Source organism: Somniosus microcephalus, chromosome 30, assembly GCF_052327205.1.
Source record: "Somniosus microcephalus isolate GS21.2 chromosome 30, FLI_Smic_1.0, whole genome shotgun sequence".
Taxonomy (NCBI): domain Eukaryota; kingdom Metazoa; phylum Chordata; class Chondrichthyes; order Squaliformes; family Somniosidae; genus Somniosus; species Somniosus microcephalus.
In genome coordinates, this window is record NC_141016.1 from 3,603,784 (window position 1) to 3,621,524 (window position 17,741).

Sequence of the window (17,741 nt, forward strand, 5' to 3'; positions counted from 1 at the left end):
CCAGTCCCGTTCACCCATCACCCCCTGTCCTCTGCCCCCGTGTCCTAACTCGCACCAAGTCCCGTTCACCCATCACCCCCCGTGCTCACTGCCCCGTGTCCTAACTCGCACCCAGTCCCATTCACCCATCGCCCCCTGTCCTCTGCCCCCCGTGTCCTAACTCACACCCAGTCCCGTTCAGCCATCACCCCCTGTCCTCTGCCCCCGTGTCCTAACTCGCACCCAGTCCCGTTCACCCATCACCCCCTGTCCTCTGCCCCCGTGTCCTAACTCACACCCAGTCCCGTTCACCCATCACCCCCCGTGCTCACTGCCCCGTGTCCTAACTCGCACCCAGTCCCGTTCACCCATCACCCCCTGTCCTCTGCCCCCCGTGTCCTAACTCGCACCCAGTCCTGTTCACCCATCACCCCCTGTGCTCACTGCCCCGTGTCCTAACTCGCACCGAGTCCCATTCACCCATCACCCCCTGTGCTCACTGCCCCGTGTCCGAACTTGCACCAAGTCCCGTTCACCCATCACCCCCTGTCCTCTGCTGCCCTCGTGTCCTAACTCGCACCCAGTCCTGTTCACCCATCACCCCCTGTGCTCACTGCCCCGTGTCCTAACTCGCACCCAGTCCCGTTCACCCATCACCCCCTGTGCTCACTGCCCCGTGTCCTAACTCACACCCAGTCCCGTTCACCCATCGCCCCCTGTGCTCACTGCCCCGTGTCCTAACTCACACCCAGTCCCGTTCACCCCTCACCCCCTGTGCTCACTGCCCCGTGTCCTAACTCGCACCCAGTCCTGTTCACCCATCACCCCCTGTGCTCACTGCCCCGTGTCCTAACTCACACCCAGTCCCGTTCACCCATCACCCCCTGTGCTCACTGCCCCGTGTCCTAACTCACACCCAGTCCCGTTCACCCATCACCCCCTGTGCTCACTGCCCCGTGTCCTAACTCACACCCAGTCCCGTTCACCCATCATCCCCTGTGCTCACTGCCCCGTGTCCTAACTCGCACCCAGTCCCGTTCACCCATCACCCCCTGTGCTCACTGCCCCGTGTCCTAACTCACCCCCAGTCCCGTTCACCCATCACCTCCTGTGCTCACTGCCCCCCGTGTCCTAACTCGCACCTCTTTAATGACCTTTTTTTTAATGTGTTTCTTTTTTTAAGGAAATGCGATGCAAGCTTTCGGGAACGGGACGGATGTGAATATGTGGAAAACGCCCACCGTGGCCACCTCACTGCTGAAGACAGAGAAGGCGGCGGAGAGCGTCCCGCCTTCCGACCACATTAAGGAGATTACCACAGCGGATGATGCGAACATTCTCACTGTGTGTCCTGACCTGCAGGTACAACACCTTCTGTCCAAATAAGGAAAGGAGCCTGTCTGTTGTGACACCTTCCACTAGCCCGGAGAGTAAGGGCAGGGGCAGTAACTGAGCCACACAGGCCAGGTCTGTGCTGATCGCAGAGGGGAAGCAGTAATGGGGGTTCGGGAGTTGGCTTTTATTCTTATTTATCCATTCAAACATTGAAACGTACAAGATTCTGAAGAGGATTGACAGGGTGGATGCTGAGAGGATGTTTCCCCCTGGCTGGAGTATCTAGAACCAGGGGTTCTCAGGATAAGGGGTTGGCCATTTAGGCCTGAGATGAGGAGGAATTTCTTCACTCAGAGGGCGGTGAATCTTTGGAATTCTCTGCCCCAGAGGGCAGTGGAGGCTCAGTCATTGAGTATATTCAAGACAGAGAGCGATAGATTTTTGGACACTAAAGGAATCAAGGGATATGGGGATAGTGCAGGAAAGTGGAGATGAGGTAAAAGATCAGCCATGATCTTATTGAATGGCGGAGCAGGCTCGAAGGGCCGAATGGCCGACTCCTGCTCCTATTCTTATGTTTATGGGATGTGGGCATTGCTGACAAGGCCACCATTTATTGCCCGTCCCTAATTGCCCTCGAGAAGGTGGTGGTGAGCCGCCATTTCAGAGGCCAGTTAAGAGTCAGCCACATTGCTGTGGGTCTGGAGTCACATACAGGCCAGACCGGGTAAGGACGGCAGATTTTCTTCCCTTAAGGCCATTAGTGAACCAGATGGGTTTTTACCACAATCCGGTAGTTTCATGGTCACCACTACTGATACTAGCTTTTTATTCCAGATTTATTGAATTAACTGAATTTAAATTCCCCAGTTGTCGTGGTGGGATTAGAACTCGTGTCTCGGGATCATTCGTCCAGGGTTCCTGCTCCTGAACTATACTAGCGCTGGAAAGTGTGTGTTCGGGGATGTTACCATTTGTTTTATTTATTCACGGGATGTGGGCGTCGCGGGCAAGGCCAGCATTTATTGCCCATCCCTAGTTGCCCTTGAGGTGGTGGTGGTGAGCCGCCTTCTTGAACCGCTGCAGTCCGTGTGGTGAAGGTGCTCCCACAGTGCTGTTAGGGAGGGAGTTCCAGGATTGTGACCCAGCTCTGTGAGAACAGGATAGACATAGGGGGAGAAATTGGGTGAGTAGCGCCACCTGTTAGCACCTAAAGAGGCAGTCGGTGGCTGTAGCGCCACTGGCTGCGTCTCCGGCGATATTCAGTAGGGGCGCTAATGGTGGCGTTAGGCATTTGCGCTGCACCGCCACCGATGACGTCATCAGTGTGCGCAGCGCCCCATTCATGCGCCGTTCGCGATATTTGGTAGCGAACGCCGCAGTTGCGCCGCTCGCTACCCGCGCCCGGTTCACGGGGCCTTACTGTGCCGGCAGCGGCGTAAGGTGGAGGTGCGGGGCGGCCGCTTTTCTGGCGGCCGCCTGCCATCACCTCCGTCCCCGGCCTCCTAACCCCCCACCCCCCCGCGGCATTGCCGGCTGTTTCCCGAGAGCCCGGCACTTCTCCTTGGTGCCGGGCTCTTTTGCCGGCACTCGCGATCGGGGCTCGCGCTGTTGCAGGCACCTCCCCCTTAACAGTGGGAGGAAGGCCTGCAGTACCGCAGCGTGCCGTGCCGCAGCGTGTGGCGCTGCAGCACGTTGCGCTGCGATAATCAGTTTCAGCGCCCTAAGCGGGACGCGGAGCACCTTGAGCCTCGCCCCGTGTCCCTCGAGTGGCACTGAAACTGAATTTCTGGCGATCGGTATCACTCCGATCGCTGCGCTAAATCCTGCGCTCAGCCGACTTTTGCGCCACTTTGGCGCCCCAACCCAATTTCTAGGCCATGCATAGAATGATACAGCACAGAAGGAGGCCGTTCAGCCCATCATGCCCGTGCCGGCTCTTTGAAAGTGTTCTCCAATTAGTCCCTCTCCACTGCTCTTTCCCCATAGTCCTGGAAAAGTTTCCCCTGCAAGTATTAAAAAGCTAGTATCAGTAATGGTGACCATGAAACTATCGGATTGTGGTAAAAACCCATCTGGTTCACTATTGTCCTTTAGGGAAGTAAATCTGCCGTCCTTACCCAGTCTGGCCTACATGTGACTCCAGACCCACAGCAATGTGGTTAACTTTTGAAAGTTATTATCAGAGTCATAGGCCTAGAAATTCAGGTGGCTGCGCCACCCGTTAGCGCCTTAAGAGGGCGCTAAGTGGGTCGCAACCACTGGCCACGCCTCCCGCTAAATTCAGCGGGACGCTAATGGTGGCGTTAGCCGTTAGCGCTGCGCCGCTACCGATGACGTCATCGGTGTGTGCAGCGCCCCGCTGACGCCCCGGCCGCGGTATTAGGAAGCGCCCCCTGATTTACCGCCGGACGCTATGTGCGACCGGTTCAGTCGGGCCTACCTGCAGCGGTAGAGGCGCTAATTAAAGGAGAGGTGCGGGACGGCCATTTTTGTTGTTGTTGGCCGCCTGCCAGCACCTCTCTGCGCTCCCGTCCCCGGCCTCCTGACCCCTCCCCGCACCCCCCCCCCACGCCCCCCACGGAGTGCCGGCTGCGTTCCAAGAGCTCGGCACTTCTCCTCGGTGCCGGGCTCTTTTGCCGGCACTCGCGATCCTCGGGGGCCCAGCTGGGCCCCAGATCGCGCAGAACAAGGCCCCTCCCCTTTAAGAAGGGGAGGAAGGCCTGCAGTACTGCAGCGCGACGTGCCGCAGCGTTTGGCACTGCGGCACGTTGTGCAGCGATATTCAGTCACAGCGCCCCAAGAGGGATGCGGGGCGCCTCCAGTAACGCCACGCTTCCCTTTGGGGCGCGCCAACTGAATTTCCGGCGAGCGGCCGCAAATGCTTCCAGGGCGCTACTTTTAAATGCTTCTTGAATGTTGTGAGGGTTCCTGCCTCTACCACGCTTTCAGGCAGTGAGTTCCAGATTCCAACCACCCTCTGGGTGAAAAAGTTTTCCCTCAAATCTCCTCTAAACCTCCTGCCGCTTACCTTGAAACTATGCCCCCTGGTTATTGACCCCGCTACTAACATAGATACATAGAAGATAGGAGCAGGAGTAGGCCATTCGGCCCCTCGAGCCTGCTCCGCCATTCAATGCGATCATGGCTGATCATCCAAATTCAGTACCCTGTCCCTGCCTACTGGAGAAAAGTTCCTTTCTATCTACCCTACCTATGCCCCTCATAATTTTGTACACCTCAATCAGGTCCCCCCTCAGCCTTCTCTGCTCTAAGGAAAACAACCCCAGCCTCTCCAGTCTCTCTTCATAGCTGAAGCGCTCCAGCCCAGGTAACATCCTGGTGAATCTCCTCTGCACCCTCTCCAATGCAATCACATCCTTCCTGTAGTGTGGCGACCAGAACTGCACACAGTATTCCAGCTGTGGCCTAACTAGCGTTTTGTACAGCTCCATCATAACCTCCCTGCTCTTATATTCTACGCCTCGGCTAATGAAGGCAAGTATCCCATATACCTTTTTAACCACCTTATCTACCTGTCCTGCTGCCTTCAGGGATCTATGTACATGCACACCAAGGTCCCTCTGATCCTCTGTCCTTCCTAGGGTTCTACCATTCATTGTGTATTCTCTTGCCTTGTTAGTCCTCCCAAAATGCATCACCTCACACTTTTCAGGGTTAAATTCCATTTGTCACTGTTCTGCCCATCTGACCAACCCGTCTATATCGTCCTGTAGCCTGAGGCTTCCCTCCTCGCTATTTACCACTCCACCAATTTTCATGTCATCTGCGAACTTACTGATCATACCTCCTACATTCATATCTAAATCATTAATGTACACTACAAACAGCAAAGGACCCAGCACCGATCCCTGCGGTACACCACTGGACACAGGCTTCCAGTCACAAAAACAACCTTCGACCATCACCCTCTGCCTCCTGCCACTAAGCCAATTTTGGATCCAATGTGCCAAATTGCCCTGGATCCCATGGGCTTTTACCTTCTTGACCAGTCTCCCAAGCGGGACTTTGTCAAAAGCCTTACTGAAGTCCATGTAGACTAAATCAACTGCACTACCCTCATCCATGGTGTGGAGATGCCGGAGTTGGACTGGGGTGGACAAATGTAAGAAATCACACAACACCAGGTTATAGTCCAACAGCTTTATTTGAAATCACAAGCTTTCGGAGCGCTGCTCCTTCTTCAGGTGAAGTGGAGAAATGCATAAAGACACAGCTTATATAGTCAGAGAATCATGTCAGATGTTTACAGGTAACCTTTCCAACTGCCATTTATCACACCTCGGCAGAGAGATAATCACAGCAGTCAAAGGTGTGAATGGTGTCCAAACAGGTCAGTCAGGGAAACATTACATCAAAGAACAATGAGGTGGGGTCACAAGGGGTCAAATATTGCAGATGCTGTGGTCTGTATGAAAAACAAAAAAACAGACAAAAAACATTTTTTTTGGCTGGAAATCACAGCAGGTCCGGCCGCATCTGTGTAGAGAGAACAAGCCAATGTCGACTCGAGTCTGGATGACCCTGCATCAAGTGGGGTTACATGTAGCGTGACATGAACCCAAGATCTCGGTTGAGGCCATCCTCATGGGTGCGGAACTTGGCTATCAGTTTCTGCTCGACGATTTTGCGTTGTCGTGTGTCTCGAAGGCCACCTTGGAGAATGCTTACCCGAAGATCGGAGGCTGAATGTCCTTGACTGCTGAAGTGTTCCCCGACTGGGAGGGAACACTCCTGCCTGGTGATTGTTGCGCGGTGTCCGTTCATCCGTTGTCGCAGTGTCTGCATGGTCTCGCCGATGTACCATGCTCCGGGGCATCCTTTCCTGCAACGTATGAGGTAGACAACGTTGGCCGAGTCACATGAGTATGTACCATGTACCTGGTGGGTGGTGTCCTCACGTGTGATGATGGTATCTGTGTTGATGATCTGGCATGTCTTGCAGAGGTTGCTGTGGCAGGGTTGTGTGGTGTCGTGGTCGCTGTTCTCCTGAAAGCTGGGTAATTTGCTGCGAACGATGGTCTGTTTGAGGTTAGGCGGCTGTTTGAAAGCGAGTAGTGGAGGCGTGGGGATGGCCTTAGCGAGGTGTTCGTCGTCATCGATGACATGTTGAAGGCTGCGAAGAACATGGCGTAGTTTCTCCGCTCCTGGGAAGTACTGGACGACGAAGGGTACTCTGTTGGTTGTGTCCCGTGTTTGTCTTCTGAGGAGGTCTATGCGATTTTTTGCTGTGGCCCGTCGGAACTGTCGATCGACGAGTCGAGCGTCATATCCCGTTCTTCCAAGGGCGTCTTTCAGTGTCTGTAGGTGTCCATCGCGTTCCTCCTCGTCTGAGCAGATCCTGTGTATTCGCAGGGCTTGTCCATAGGGGATGGCTTCTTTAACGTGGTTAGGGTGAAAGCTGGAGAAGTGAAGCATCGTGAGGTTGTCCGTGGGCTTGCGGTAGAGTGAAGTGCTGAGGTGTCCGTCTTTGATGGAGATTCGTGTGTCCAGGAATGAGACTGATTCTGAGGAGTAGTCCATGGTGAGTTTGATGGTGGGATGGAATTTGTTGATGTTATCGTGTAGTCTTTTCAGTGATTCTTCGCCGTGGGTCCATAGGAAGAAAATGTCGTCGATGTATCTGGTGTATAGCGTTGGTTGGAGATCCTGTGCAGCGAACTCCGCTAGCGTGTGCTCTCTGTCCTTGTGTGTTACTTTGACAATGCATCTTCCTTTCACTGGTATATCAGTACCTGAGTATCCTGTCACTTTCACTTTTATTCCATGTATCTTTGGTCTGGGTCTAATTTTCTTAAAATCAGTCTCTGATATCACATTAACTTGTGCTCCAGTATCCAATTTAAATGGAATGTGTATGTCATTCACTTTTAGTGTCAACATCCAGTCTCTTTCTTCTTTGTTTTCAGACACAACATCTACATAGAACTCCTCTATCTCGCTTTCATCTACTGTATGGACCTTGCTTTGTTGCGCTTGGTTCTTACAGCAACGGGCATAATGGTTGTTCTTGTTGCAACTATTGCATGTTTTACCATATGCTGGACACTTTTTTGGTGGATGCTGTGTACCGCATCGACTACATGACTTTCGATTGTCCCTTTCATTTTCGTTCGCTGGCCACGCCTCTTTTTTCACATTGGCGCTCTTTTTGTTAAACGGTTTGTGTCCGTTCTTACTCACTGCATCCATGTTGCAGCTATTGTCACTGAACAGCTCCTTTGCCTGCAACTTCACAGTCTCTGTAGCCCTACACAGTGCTATGGCTTTTCCCAGGTCTAGATCTTGCTCTCTTAGCAGTCTTTCCCTTAGACCATTATCTGGAATACCACACACCAGTCTGTCTTTTATCGGCGAGTCTGTCAGTCCCCCAAATTCACACGATTTGCTTCTGTTTCTCAGTTCAGGCACATACTGATCAATAGTCGCACCCGTTTTCTGTACACATGTGAAAAATCTGTGCCTCTCAAACGTCACGTTACGTTTAGGTATGCAGTAGGCCTCAAACTGTTCCATTATTTTATCTAGCTTCATTTTGTCTCCATCAACAGCAAATGTGAAGTTATTATACACCTCCAGCGCTTCATCACCCACGACATGTAAGAACAGTGACGAGTTCTTTTTATTACTTTGCTCGTCAGCTCCGATTGCTGATAAATACAACCCCACATGTTGTTTGAATCTTCTCCAATTTTCAGCCACATTACCTGTCAACTGAAGCGTCGCCGGTGGGTGTAAACCTTCCATTTTTTCACTTCGTTAGCTATTCTCTAATGGTAAGCAACGATGTTCTCTTTTGGCTTGCTAATCTGTGGAGAGCTGATTTAACTTTGGATTTTTTCTCTTCATCTCTTTCAGCCACTTCTGACACCATGTATTGATTTCTTTGTGGATTCAATGATGAGACATTTATGAAAGAGAATGGCCTAGAAATTCAGTGCCCTTAGCGCCGATTTTGCGGCGCTAGAGGGCCTAGCGCTGCAATTGGCGCCGGCGCTGAAATTGCCTGGGGCCCTTCCGCCGCGGTAGACCGGTAGCGCTGCGCCGGCACCGATGACGTCATCGGTGTGCGCAGCGTCCCGGTTGCCATGCCGACGGGCCCCAGCGCCGAAATTCAGTTGCGACCGCCTCGCCCGTGGCAGCCGCAACTAAGACTCTGGCAACAGAGTCTTACATGACTTTGCGCCGGCGCATTAAAGGCCCCGCGGTGGCCGGCCGCTTTCCCGCCGGCCGCCTGGCCGCAGCTCCCTCCCCGGACTTCCCCCCCCCCCCCACCGGAACAGAAGCAAGCCCGGCACTTGTCCGAGGTGCCGGGCTCATTTTTAAAAAGATTTTCGCGGGCCGCGGCCGGGTGCAGGCAGCTCCTCCTTAAGGGAAGGAGGAGGCCTGCACTTCCCGAACCTGCCGCACCGCAGCGGGCGCCGCAGCACCGGAATAGCGCCGATATTCAGCGCGTAGCGCAGTTTTCAGGCGCAAACAGCTCTCAGCAGCGCCGGCAGCCGTTTGGGCGCAGAACTATTGAATTTTGGGCCCGACCAGCGCGACTTAGCTCCGCACTAACTTCCGGCGCTAAAGCCCTGGCTGCGCCAAAACTCAATTTCTAGGCCAACGAGTTTTAATCTAAAGTCTGTTCAACTCTTTTATACAGCTTTTACAGGAGACACGATGCTGCGATGCATCTAGAACAAAACTGAAACTAAACTCAACTGCCTTGCTTGTCTCGGTCACATGACCTCTGCTGGTCAGGCACAAGCAACCAATACCTGCAATCATTCTGCTAAGGCATCATATCGAACAGGCAAATACCATCTCTATTTGCTGATATCATTACAGAAGGGGCGGGTGGGTGGGGTGCTTGGGTTGACGTGCGCTCCTTGCGCTGCCTGCACTTGGCTTCCGCTTGCTCCCGGCGAAGAGACTCGAGGTGTTCGGCGCCTTCCCGGATGCTTCTCCTCCACTTTGTGCGGTCTTGGGCCAGGGATTCCCAGGTGTCGGTGGGGATGTTGCACTTTTTCAAGGAGGCTTTGAGGGTGTCCTTGAAGCATTTCCTTTGCCCACCTGGGGCTCTCTTGCCGTGTTGGAGCTCCGAGTAGAGCGCTTGTTTTGGGAGTCTCGCATCGGGCATGCGGACAATGTGACCCGTCCATTGGAGCTGATCGAGCGTGGTCATAGCTTTGATGTTGGGGATGTTGGCCTGAGCGAGAACACTGACGTTGGTGCGCCTATCCTGCCAATGGATTTGCAGGATCTTGCGGAGGCAGCGTTGGTGGTACCTCTCCAGTGCCTGTTGTACATGGTCCATAACTCTGAAGCATACAGGAGGGTGGGTATCACGACTGCTCTGTAGACCATGAGCATAGTGCCGGGTTTGAGGTCCTGGTCTTCAAACACTCTCTTCCTCAGGCGACCGAAGGCTGCACTGGCACACTGAAGGCGGTGTTGGACTTCATCATCGACATCTGCCCTTGTTGACAGTAGGCTCCTGAGGTATGGAAAGTGGTCCACGTTGTCCGAGGCCTCGTCATGGATTTTGATAATCGGGGGGGCAGTACTGTGTGGCGGGGACAGGTTGGTAGAGGACCTTTGTCTTACGGATGTTTAGTGTAAGGCCCATGCTCTCGTACGCTTCGGTGAAGGTGTTGACGATGGTTTGGAGTTCGGCCTCAGAGTGTGCGTAGACGCAAGCATCGTCTGCATACTGTAATTCGACGACAGAGGATGGGACAACCTTGGATCTGGACTGGAGGCGACGGAGGTTGAACAGTTTCCCATTTGTTCTGTAGATTAGCTGCACTCCAGCGGGGAGCTTACTGAGGGTGAGATGGAGCATTGCAGCCAGGAAGATCGAGAAACTTAACTGGACCAGCCACATAAATAGTGTGGCTACAAGAGCGGGTCAGAGCCTGGGTATTCTGCGGCGAGCATCTCACGTCCTTGTTCTCCAAAGCCTTTCCACCATCTACAAGGCACAAGTAAGGAGTGTGATGGAATACTCTCCACTCGCCTGGATGAGTGCAGCTCCAACAACAGTCAAGAAACTCGACACCATCCAGGACAAAACAGCCCGCTTGATTGGCACCCCATCCACCACCTTAAACATTCACTCCCTCCACCACCGGCGTACCGTGGCTGCAGTGTGTACCATCTACAAGATGCACTGCAGCAACTCGCCAAGGCTTCTTCAGCAGCATCTCCCAAACTTGCGACCACTGCCATCTAGAAGAACAAGGGCAGCAGGCGCATGGGAACACCACCACCTCCAAGTTCCCCTCCAAGTCACACACCATCCTGACTTGGAAGTGTATCGGCCGATCCTTCACAGGAGCATTATCAGACAAAATGTCACCCTCAGCCAAATAAGGACAGGTGACCAAAAGCTTGGTCAAAGAGGTTGGTTTTAAGGAGCGTCTTAAAGGAGGAGAGAGGGGTGGAGAGGTTTAGGGAGGGAATTCCAGAGCTTAGGGCCCAGGCAGCTGAAGGCACGGCCGCCAATGGTGGAGTGATTAAAATCGGGGATAAGCAAGAGGCCAGAATTGGAGGAGCGCAGAGATCCCGGAGGGTTGTAGGGGCTGGAGGGGGTTACAGAGATAGGGAGGGGGCGAGGAGGCCACGGAGGGATTTGAACACAAGGATGAGAATTTTAAATCGAGGTGTTGTCAGACTGGGAGCCAATGTAGGTCAGCGAGCACAGGGGGTGATGGTAATTACAATTCGCACACGTCTCCTCCAACTGTTACCTCCATCAATCAAACCCTCCTTCCGAATGGGTCTCTGCCCACAAACTGGCACATCCCCAACCTTCGAACACGGGCATCCTTCAATTGCGTTTGTTTGATGCCAGATTTTCAGTCATTTTTCTGGTTTTTAATTGCAATTCTTCGAGCGTTTAAAAAAACAATGACCCTTACTGAGACCTGCTCTGCGTTTTCTCTTTGTTTAATGCCTCAGTATAAAAATTGGAAAGCTTCCCCAGTTGCAGGTTCTTAAACGTGCTGCACCCGATCGGCATAAATGGTAGTTAAATGTGTTAAAACTTTTCAGGCACAAAAAATAAATATCCAGGTGCAGGTTTGGCTCTCCCCTTGCACTCTCATTGTTTACAAAGTTCAGGCACATTAAGAACATAAGAAATAGGAGCAGGAGTCGGCCATTCGGCCCCTCGAGCCTGCTCCACCATTCAATGAGATCATGGCTGATCATCGACCTCATCTCCACCACCTGCACTATCCCCATATCCCTCGATTCCTGTAATATCCAAAAATCTATCGATCTCTGTCTTGAATATACTCAACGACTGAGCCTTCACCGCCCTCTGGGGTAGAGATTTCCAAAGATTCACCACCCTCTGAGTGAAGAAATTTCTCCTCATCTCAGTTCTAAATGTGTCAGCCGTGGCTCAGTGGACAGCACTCTCGCCGCTGAGTCAGAAGGTCATGGGTTCAAATCCCACTCCAGAGACTTGAGCACAAAAATCCAGGCTGATACTCCCAGTGCAGTGCTGAGGGAGCGCCACACTGTAAGAGGGGCAGTACTGAGGGAGCGCTGCACTGTCGGAGGGGCAGTACTGAGGGAGCGCTGCACTGTCGGAGGGGCAGTACTGAGGGAGCGCCGCACTGTAAGAGGGGCAGTACTGAGGGAGCGCCGCACTGTAAGAGGGGCAGTACTGAGGGAGCGCTGCACTGTCGGAGGGGCAGTACTGAGGGAGCGCTGCACTGTCGGAGGGGCAGTACTGAGGGAGCGCCACACTGTAAGAGGTGCAGTACTGAGGGAGCACCGCACTGTCGGAGCGGCAGTACTGAGGGAGCGCCGCACTGTCAGCGCGGCAGTACTGAGGGAGTGCCGCACTGTCGGAGGGGCAGTACTGAGGGAGCGCCACACTGTAAGAGGTGCAGTACTGAGGGAGCGCCGCACTGTCGGAGCGGCAGTACTGAGGGAGCGCCGCACTGTCAGAGCGGCAGTACTGAGGGAGTGCCGCACTGTCGGAGGGGCAGTACTGAGGGAGCGCCACACTGTAAGAGGTGCAGTACTGAGGGAGCGCCACACTGTCGGAGGGGCAGTACTGAGGGAGTGCCGCACTGTCGGAGCGGCAGTACTGAGGGAGCGCCGCACTGTCGGAGCGGCAGTACTGAGGGAGTGCTGCACTGTCGGAGGGGCAGTACTGAGGGAGCGCTGCACTGTCGGAGGAGCAGTACTGAGGGAGCACTGTACTGTTGGAGGGACAGTACTGAGGGAGCGCCACACTGTCGGAGGGGCAGTACTGAGGGAGCGCCGCACTGTCGGAGGGGAAGTACTGAGGGAGCACTGTACTGTTGGAGGGACAGTACTGAGGAAGTGCTGCACTGTCGGAGGGGCAGTACTGAGGGAGCGCCGCACTGTCGGAGGGACAGTACTGAGGAAGTGCTGCACTGTCGGAGGGTCAGTACTGAGGGAGCGCTGCACTGTCGGAGGGTCAGTACTGAGAGAGTGCCGCACTGTTGGAGGGGCAGTACTGAGGGAGCGCCACACTGTCGGAGGGGCAGTACTGAGGGAGCGCCGCACTGTCGGAGGGGCAGTACTGAGGGAGCGCTGCACTGTCGGAGGGGCAGTACTGAGGGAGCGCTGCACTGTCGGAGGGGCAGTACTGAGGGGGCGCTGCACTGTCGGAGGGGCAGTACTGAGGGAGCGCTGCACTGTCGGAGGGGCAGTACTGAGGGAGCGCCGCACTGTCGGAGGGGCAGTACTGAGGGAGCGCCGCACTGTCGGAGGGGCAGTACTGAGGGAGTGCTGCACTATCGGAGAAGCAGTACTGAGGGAGCGCCGCACTGTCGGAGGGGCAGTACTGAAGGAGCGCCGCACTGTCGGAGGTGTTGTCTTTCAGATGAGACGTTAAACCGAGGCCCCATCTGCCCTCTCTCAGGTGGATGTATAAAATCTCACGGCACTATTTCGAAGAAGAGCAGGGGAGTTCTCCCCGGTGCCCTGGCCCAATATTTATCCCTCAACCAACATCACTAAAACAGATAATCTGGTCATTATCACATTGCTGTTTGTGGGATCTTGCTGTGCGCAAATTGGCTGCCGCGTTTCCTACAATACAACAGTGACCACACTTCAAAAAACACTTCATTGGCTGTGAAGCACTTTGGGACGTCCTGAGGTGGTGAAAGGCGCTGGAGAAATGCAAGTCTTTCTTGCTTCTTTCTAAATGGCCGCCCCCTTACCCTGAGACTGTGCACCCGAGTTCTCAACTCTCCAGCCAGGGGGAAACAGACTCTCAGCTTCTACCCTGTCGAGCCCACTAAGAATATTAATCCGTTTCAATGAGATCACCTCTCGTTCTGCTAAACTCCAGCGAGTATCGGCCCAACCTACTCAACACAATGAGGTTGGGAGGACTCACGGGTGGAACTCGGCAATATGGGCGTGACACGGGACGCTTTTATTTCACAAACTACAACAGCAACAGCTGCCACCACTTGCATTTACATGGCACCTTTAAGGTAGTAAAATGTCCCAAGGCGCAATGTGTCCAGGCTGCCAGTGGATCTGCTTTGGGTTGGCTGTCACAGCTCTCTCGTGGGAGGTCAGCAGCTTAACAAGGGCAGGGAAAAACTTTTCTTCAAACTTATCTATTTTTAAAGCTTGCTTTGCGTGTCTCAAAATGTGACACTTGAAGGACATGCATCGGATGTGCAGCTCCAGTACAAATTACACACCCTGCGTGTGTCCCGCTGTGGCTCAGTGGGCAGCACTCGCGCCTCTGAGTCAGAAATTCGTGGGTTCAGGTCCCACTTCAGAGACTCGAGAACAAAAATCTAGGCTGACACTCCCAGTGCAGTGCTGAGGGAGCGCCGCACTGTCGGAGGGGCAGTACTGAGGGAGTGCCGCACTGTCGGAGGGGCAGTACTGAGGGAGCGTTGCACTGCCTCAGTACTGCCCCTCCGACAGTGCAGCGCTCCCTCAGTACTGCCCCTCCGACAGTGCAGCACTCCCTCAATTCAGCCCCTCCGACAGTGCAGCGCTCCCTCAGTACTGCCCCTCCGACAGTGCAGCACTCCCTCAGTTCAGCCCCTCCGACAGTGCAGCACTCCATCAGTACTGCCCCTCTGACACTGCAGCACTCCATCAGTACTGCCCCTCTGACAGTGCAGCACTCCCTCAGTACTGCCCCTCCGACAGTGCAGCGCTCCCTCACTACTGCCCCTCCGACAGTGCGGCGCTCCCTCAGTACTGCCCCTCCGACAGTGCGGCGCTCCCTCAGTACTGGCCCTCCGACAGTGCGGTGCTCCCTCAGTTCAGCCCCTCTGACAGTGCAGCACTCCTTCAGTTCAGCCCCTCCGACAGTGCAGCACTCCCTCAGTTCAGCCCCTCCGACAGTGCAGCACTCCATCAGTCCTGCCCCTTTGACAGTGCAGCACTCTCTCAGTACTGCCCCTCCGACAGTGCAGCGCTCCCTCAGTACTGCCCTTCCGACAGTGCGGTGCTCCCTCAGTACTGCCCCTCCGACAGTGCGGCGCTCCCTCAGTACCGCCCCTCTGACAGTGCAGCACTCCCTCAATTCAGCCCCTCCGACAGTGCAGCGCTCCCTCAGTACTGCCCCTCCGACAGTGCAGCACTCCCTCAGTTCAGCCCCTCCGACAGTGCAGCACTCCATCAGTACTGCCCCTCTGACACTGCAGCACTACCTCAGTACTGCCCCTCCGACAGTGCAGCACTCCCTCGGTACTGCCCCTCCGACAGTGCAGCACTCCATCAGTACTGCTCCTCTGACAGTGCAGCACTCCCTCAGTACTGCCCCTCCGACAGTGCAGCGCTCCCTCACTACTGCCCCTCCGACAGTGCGGCGCTCCCTCAGTACTGCCCCTCCGACAGTGCGGCGCTCCCTCAGTACTGCCCCTCCGACAGTGCGACGCTCCCTCAGTACTGCCCCTCTGACAGTGCAGCACTCCCTCAGTACTGCCCCTCCGACAGTGCAGCGCTCCCTCACTACTACCCCTCCGACAGTGCGGCGCTCCCTCAGTACTGCCCCTCCGACAGTGCGGCGCTCCCTCAGTACTGGCCCTCCGACAGTGCGGTGCTCCCTCAGTACTGGCCCTCCGACAGTGCGGTGCTCCCTCAGTTCAGCCCCTCTGACAGTGCAGCACTCCTTCAGTTCAGCCCCTCCGACAGTGCAGCACTCTCTCAGTACTGCCCCTCCGACAGTGCAGCGCTCCCTCAGTACTGCCCTTCCGACAGTGCGGTGCTCCCTCAGTACTGCCCCTCCGACAGTGCGGCGCTCCCTCAGTACCGCCCCTCTGACAGTGCAGCACTTCCTCAGTGCTGCCCCTCCGACAGTGCGGCGCTCCCTCAGCACTGCACTGGGCGTGTCAGCCTGACTCAGAGGTGAGAGTGCAACCTCCTGAGCCACGGCTGACATGTACTGAGCGGGTTGGGTTTTTTGAGCAATCTGGCTGCTTTCATGGCCATTCTAATTCTTGCGGCCGGCCCACACACTGATTGAATTCAATGTCGAGACTTGCCCCGGTGCGATTTGAACTGACCGTTGGTGAACGACCATAACTGCGACACTGCCATAACTGTAAGGAATGGTGCTCCTGTATACGCTGTGGTGTCAGTCATCAGTGAGTAGCTTCTATAAATAGGAAATCTTTCATCTGCAGCATTGTTGGCACTGAAGCAGTGACATTGGCTTTTACAGATTCAAGTCAAAGAACAATTTCTGATTCATATACCCCTAAGCAATGAGGCTGATGGAACAAAAATAACTTTCAGAAATGGTTCTGTCCTGTACATTTGGAAAATGTGCACATCATTAATCACAGATCCAATCACGTGACAGGTAATTTAGTCATATCGTAAACTGATTACATATTTATACCCATTGATTCACGACATGACTCACAGGGGACAGCAACAACAACTTGCATTTATATAGCGCCTTTAACGTAGTAAAACATCCCAAGGTGCTTCACAGGAGCCACATAAGGAGATATTAGGACAGGTGACCAAAAGCTTGGTCAAAGAGGTTGGTTTTAAGGAGCGTCTTCAAGGAGGAGAGAGAGGCGGAGAGGTTTAGGGAGGGAATTCCAGAGCTCAGGGCCCAGGCAGCTGAAGGCACGGCCGCCAATGGAAATCGGGGGATGTGCAATAAGCCAGAATTGGAGGAGCGCAGAGATCTCGGGGGGTTGTGGGGCTGGAGGAGGTTAAGAACATAAGAACATAAGAAATAGGAGCAGGAGTCGGCCATTGGGCCCTTCGAGCCTGCTCCCCCATTCAATGAGATCATGGCTGATCTTCTGCCTCAACTCCATTCACCGGCCCTATCGCCATATCCCTCGATGCCCTTACTAGTCAGAAATCGATCGACTTCTGTTTTGAATACACCCAATGACTGAGCCTCCACAGCCCTCTGGGGCAGAGAATTCCAAAGATTCACCACCCTGTGTGTGAAGAAATTTCTTCTCATCTCAGTCCTGAATGGCCGACCCTTTATCCTGAGGCTGTGGCCCCTGGTTCTAGACTCCCCAGCCAAGGGAAACATTCTCCCAGCATCCACCCTATCAAGCCCTGTAATTATTTTGTATGCTTCAATGAGATCCCCTCTCATTCTTATGAATTCAAGAGAATACAGGCCTAGTTTACTCAATCTCTTCTCATACAACAGTCCCGCCATCCCAGGAATCAATCTCGTGAACCTTCGTTGCACTCCCTCGATGGCAAGTATATACTTCCTTAGGTAAGGAGACCAAAATTGTACTCCAGGTGTGGTCTCACCAAGGCCCTGTATAATTGGAGTAAGACTTCTTTACTCCTGTACTCAAATCCTCTTGTAATGAAGGCCAGCATACCATTTGCCTTCCTAATGTCTTGCTGCACCTGCACATTCACTTTCAGTGACTCATGTAGAAGGACACCCAGGTCCCTTTGAGCATCTGCATTCCCCAATCTTTCACCATTTAGGAAATACTCTGCCTTTCTGTTTTTTCTACCAAAGTGGATAACTTCACATTTATCCACATTATATTCCATCTGCCATGTTCTCGCCCACTCACTGAGCCTGTCGAGATCCCCTTGAAGCCTCTTCACATCCACTTCACAACTGACACTGCCACCTAGCTTTGTATCATCAACAAATTTGGAAATGTTACATTTAGTCCCCTCATCCAAATCATTGATATAGATTGTGAATAGCTGGGGCCTAAGCACCGATCCTTGTGGTACCCGACTAGTCACAGCCTGCCATCCTGAAAAAGACCCGTTTATCCCGACTCTTTGTTTTCTGTCCGTTAACCAATTCTCAATCCAGGTTACAGAGATGGGGAGGGGCCAGGCCGTGGAGGGATTTGAAATCAAGGATGGGAATTTTGAAAGCGAAGCCAAGCAGCAAAGGAAAAAGTGAATTAGTCAGAACAGCCGGGTAGAAGATA

The 17,741-nt window shown here is 53.9% G+C and overlaps 1 protein-coding gene across 2 annotated transcripts in view; it reads left to right on the forward strand.

The window, feature by feature from the left end:
• The window catches only part of LOC147097864 (GDNF family receptor alpha-2-like), a 304,046-nt gene that overhangs the window by 266,758 nt on the left and 19,547 nt on the right, over positions 1-17,741 (forward strand). For both annotated transcript variants that reach the window (XM_085970898.1, XM_085970899.1), the window contains one exon: positions 1,163-1,341. In XM_085970898.1, coding sequence (XP_085827024.1) covers positions 1,163-1,341 — 179 coding nt within the window. The remainder of the gene's footprint in view (positions 1-1,162; positions 1,342-17,741) is intronic.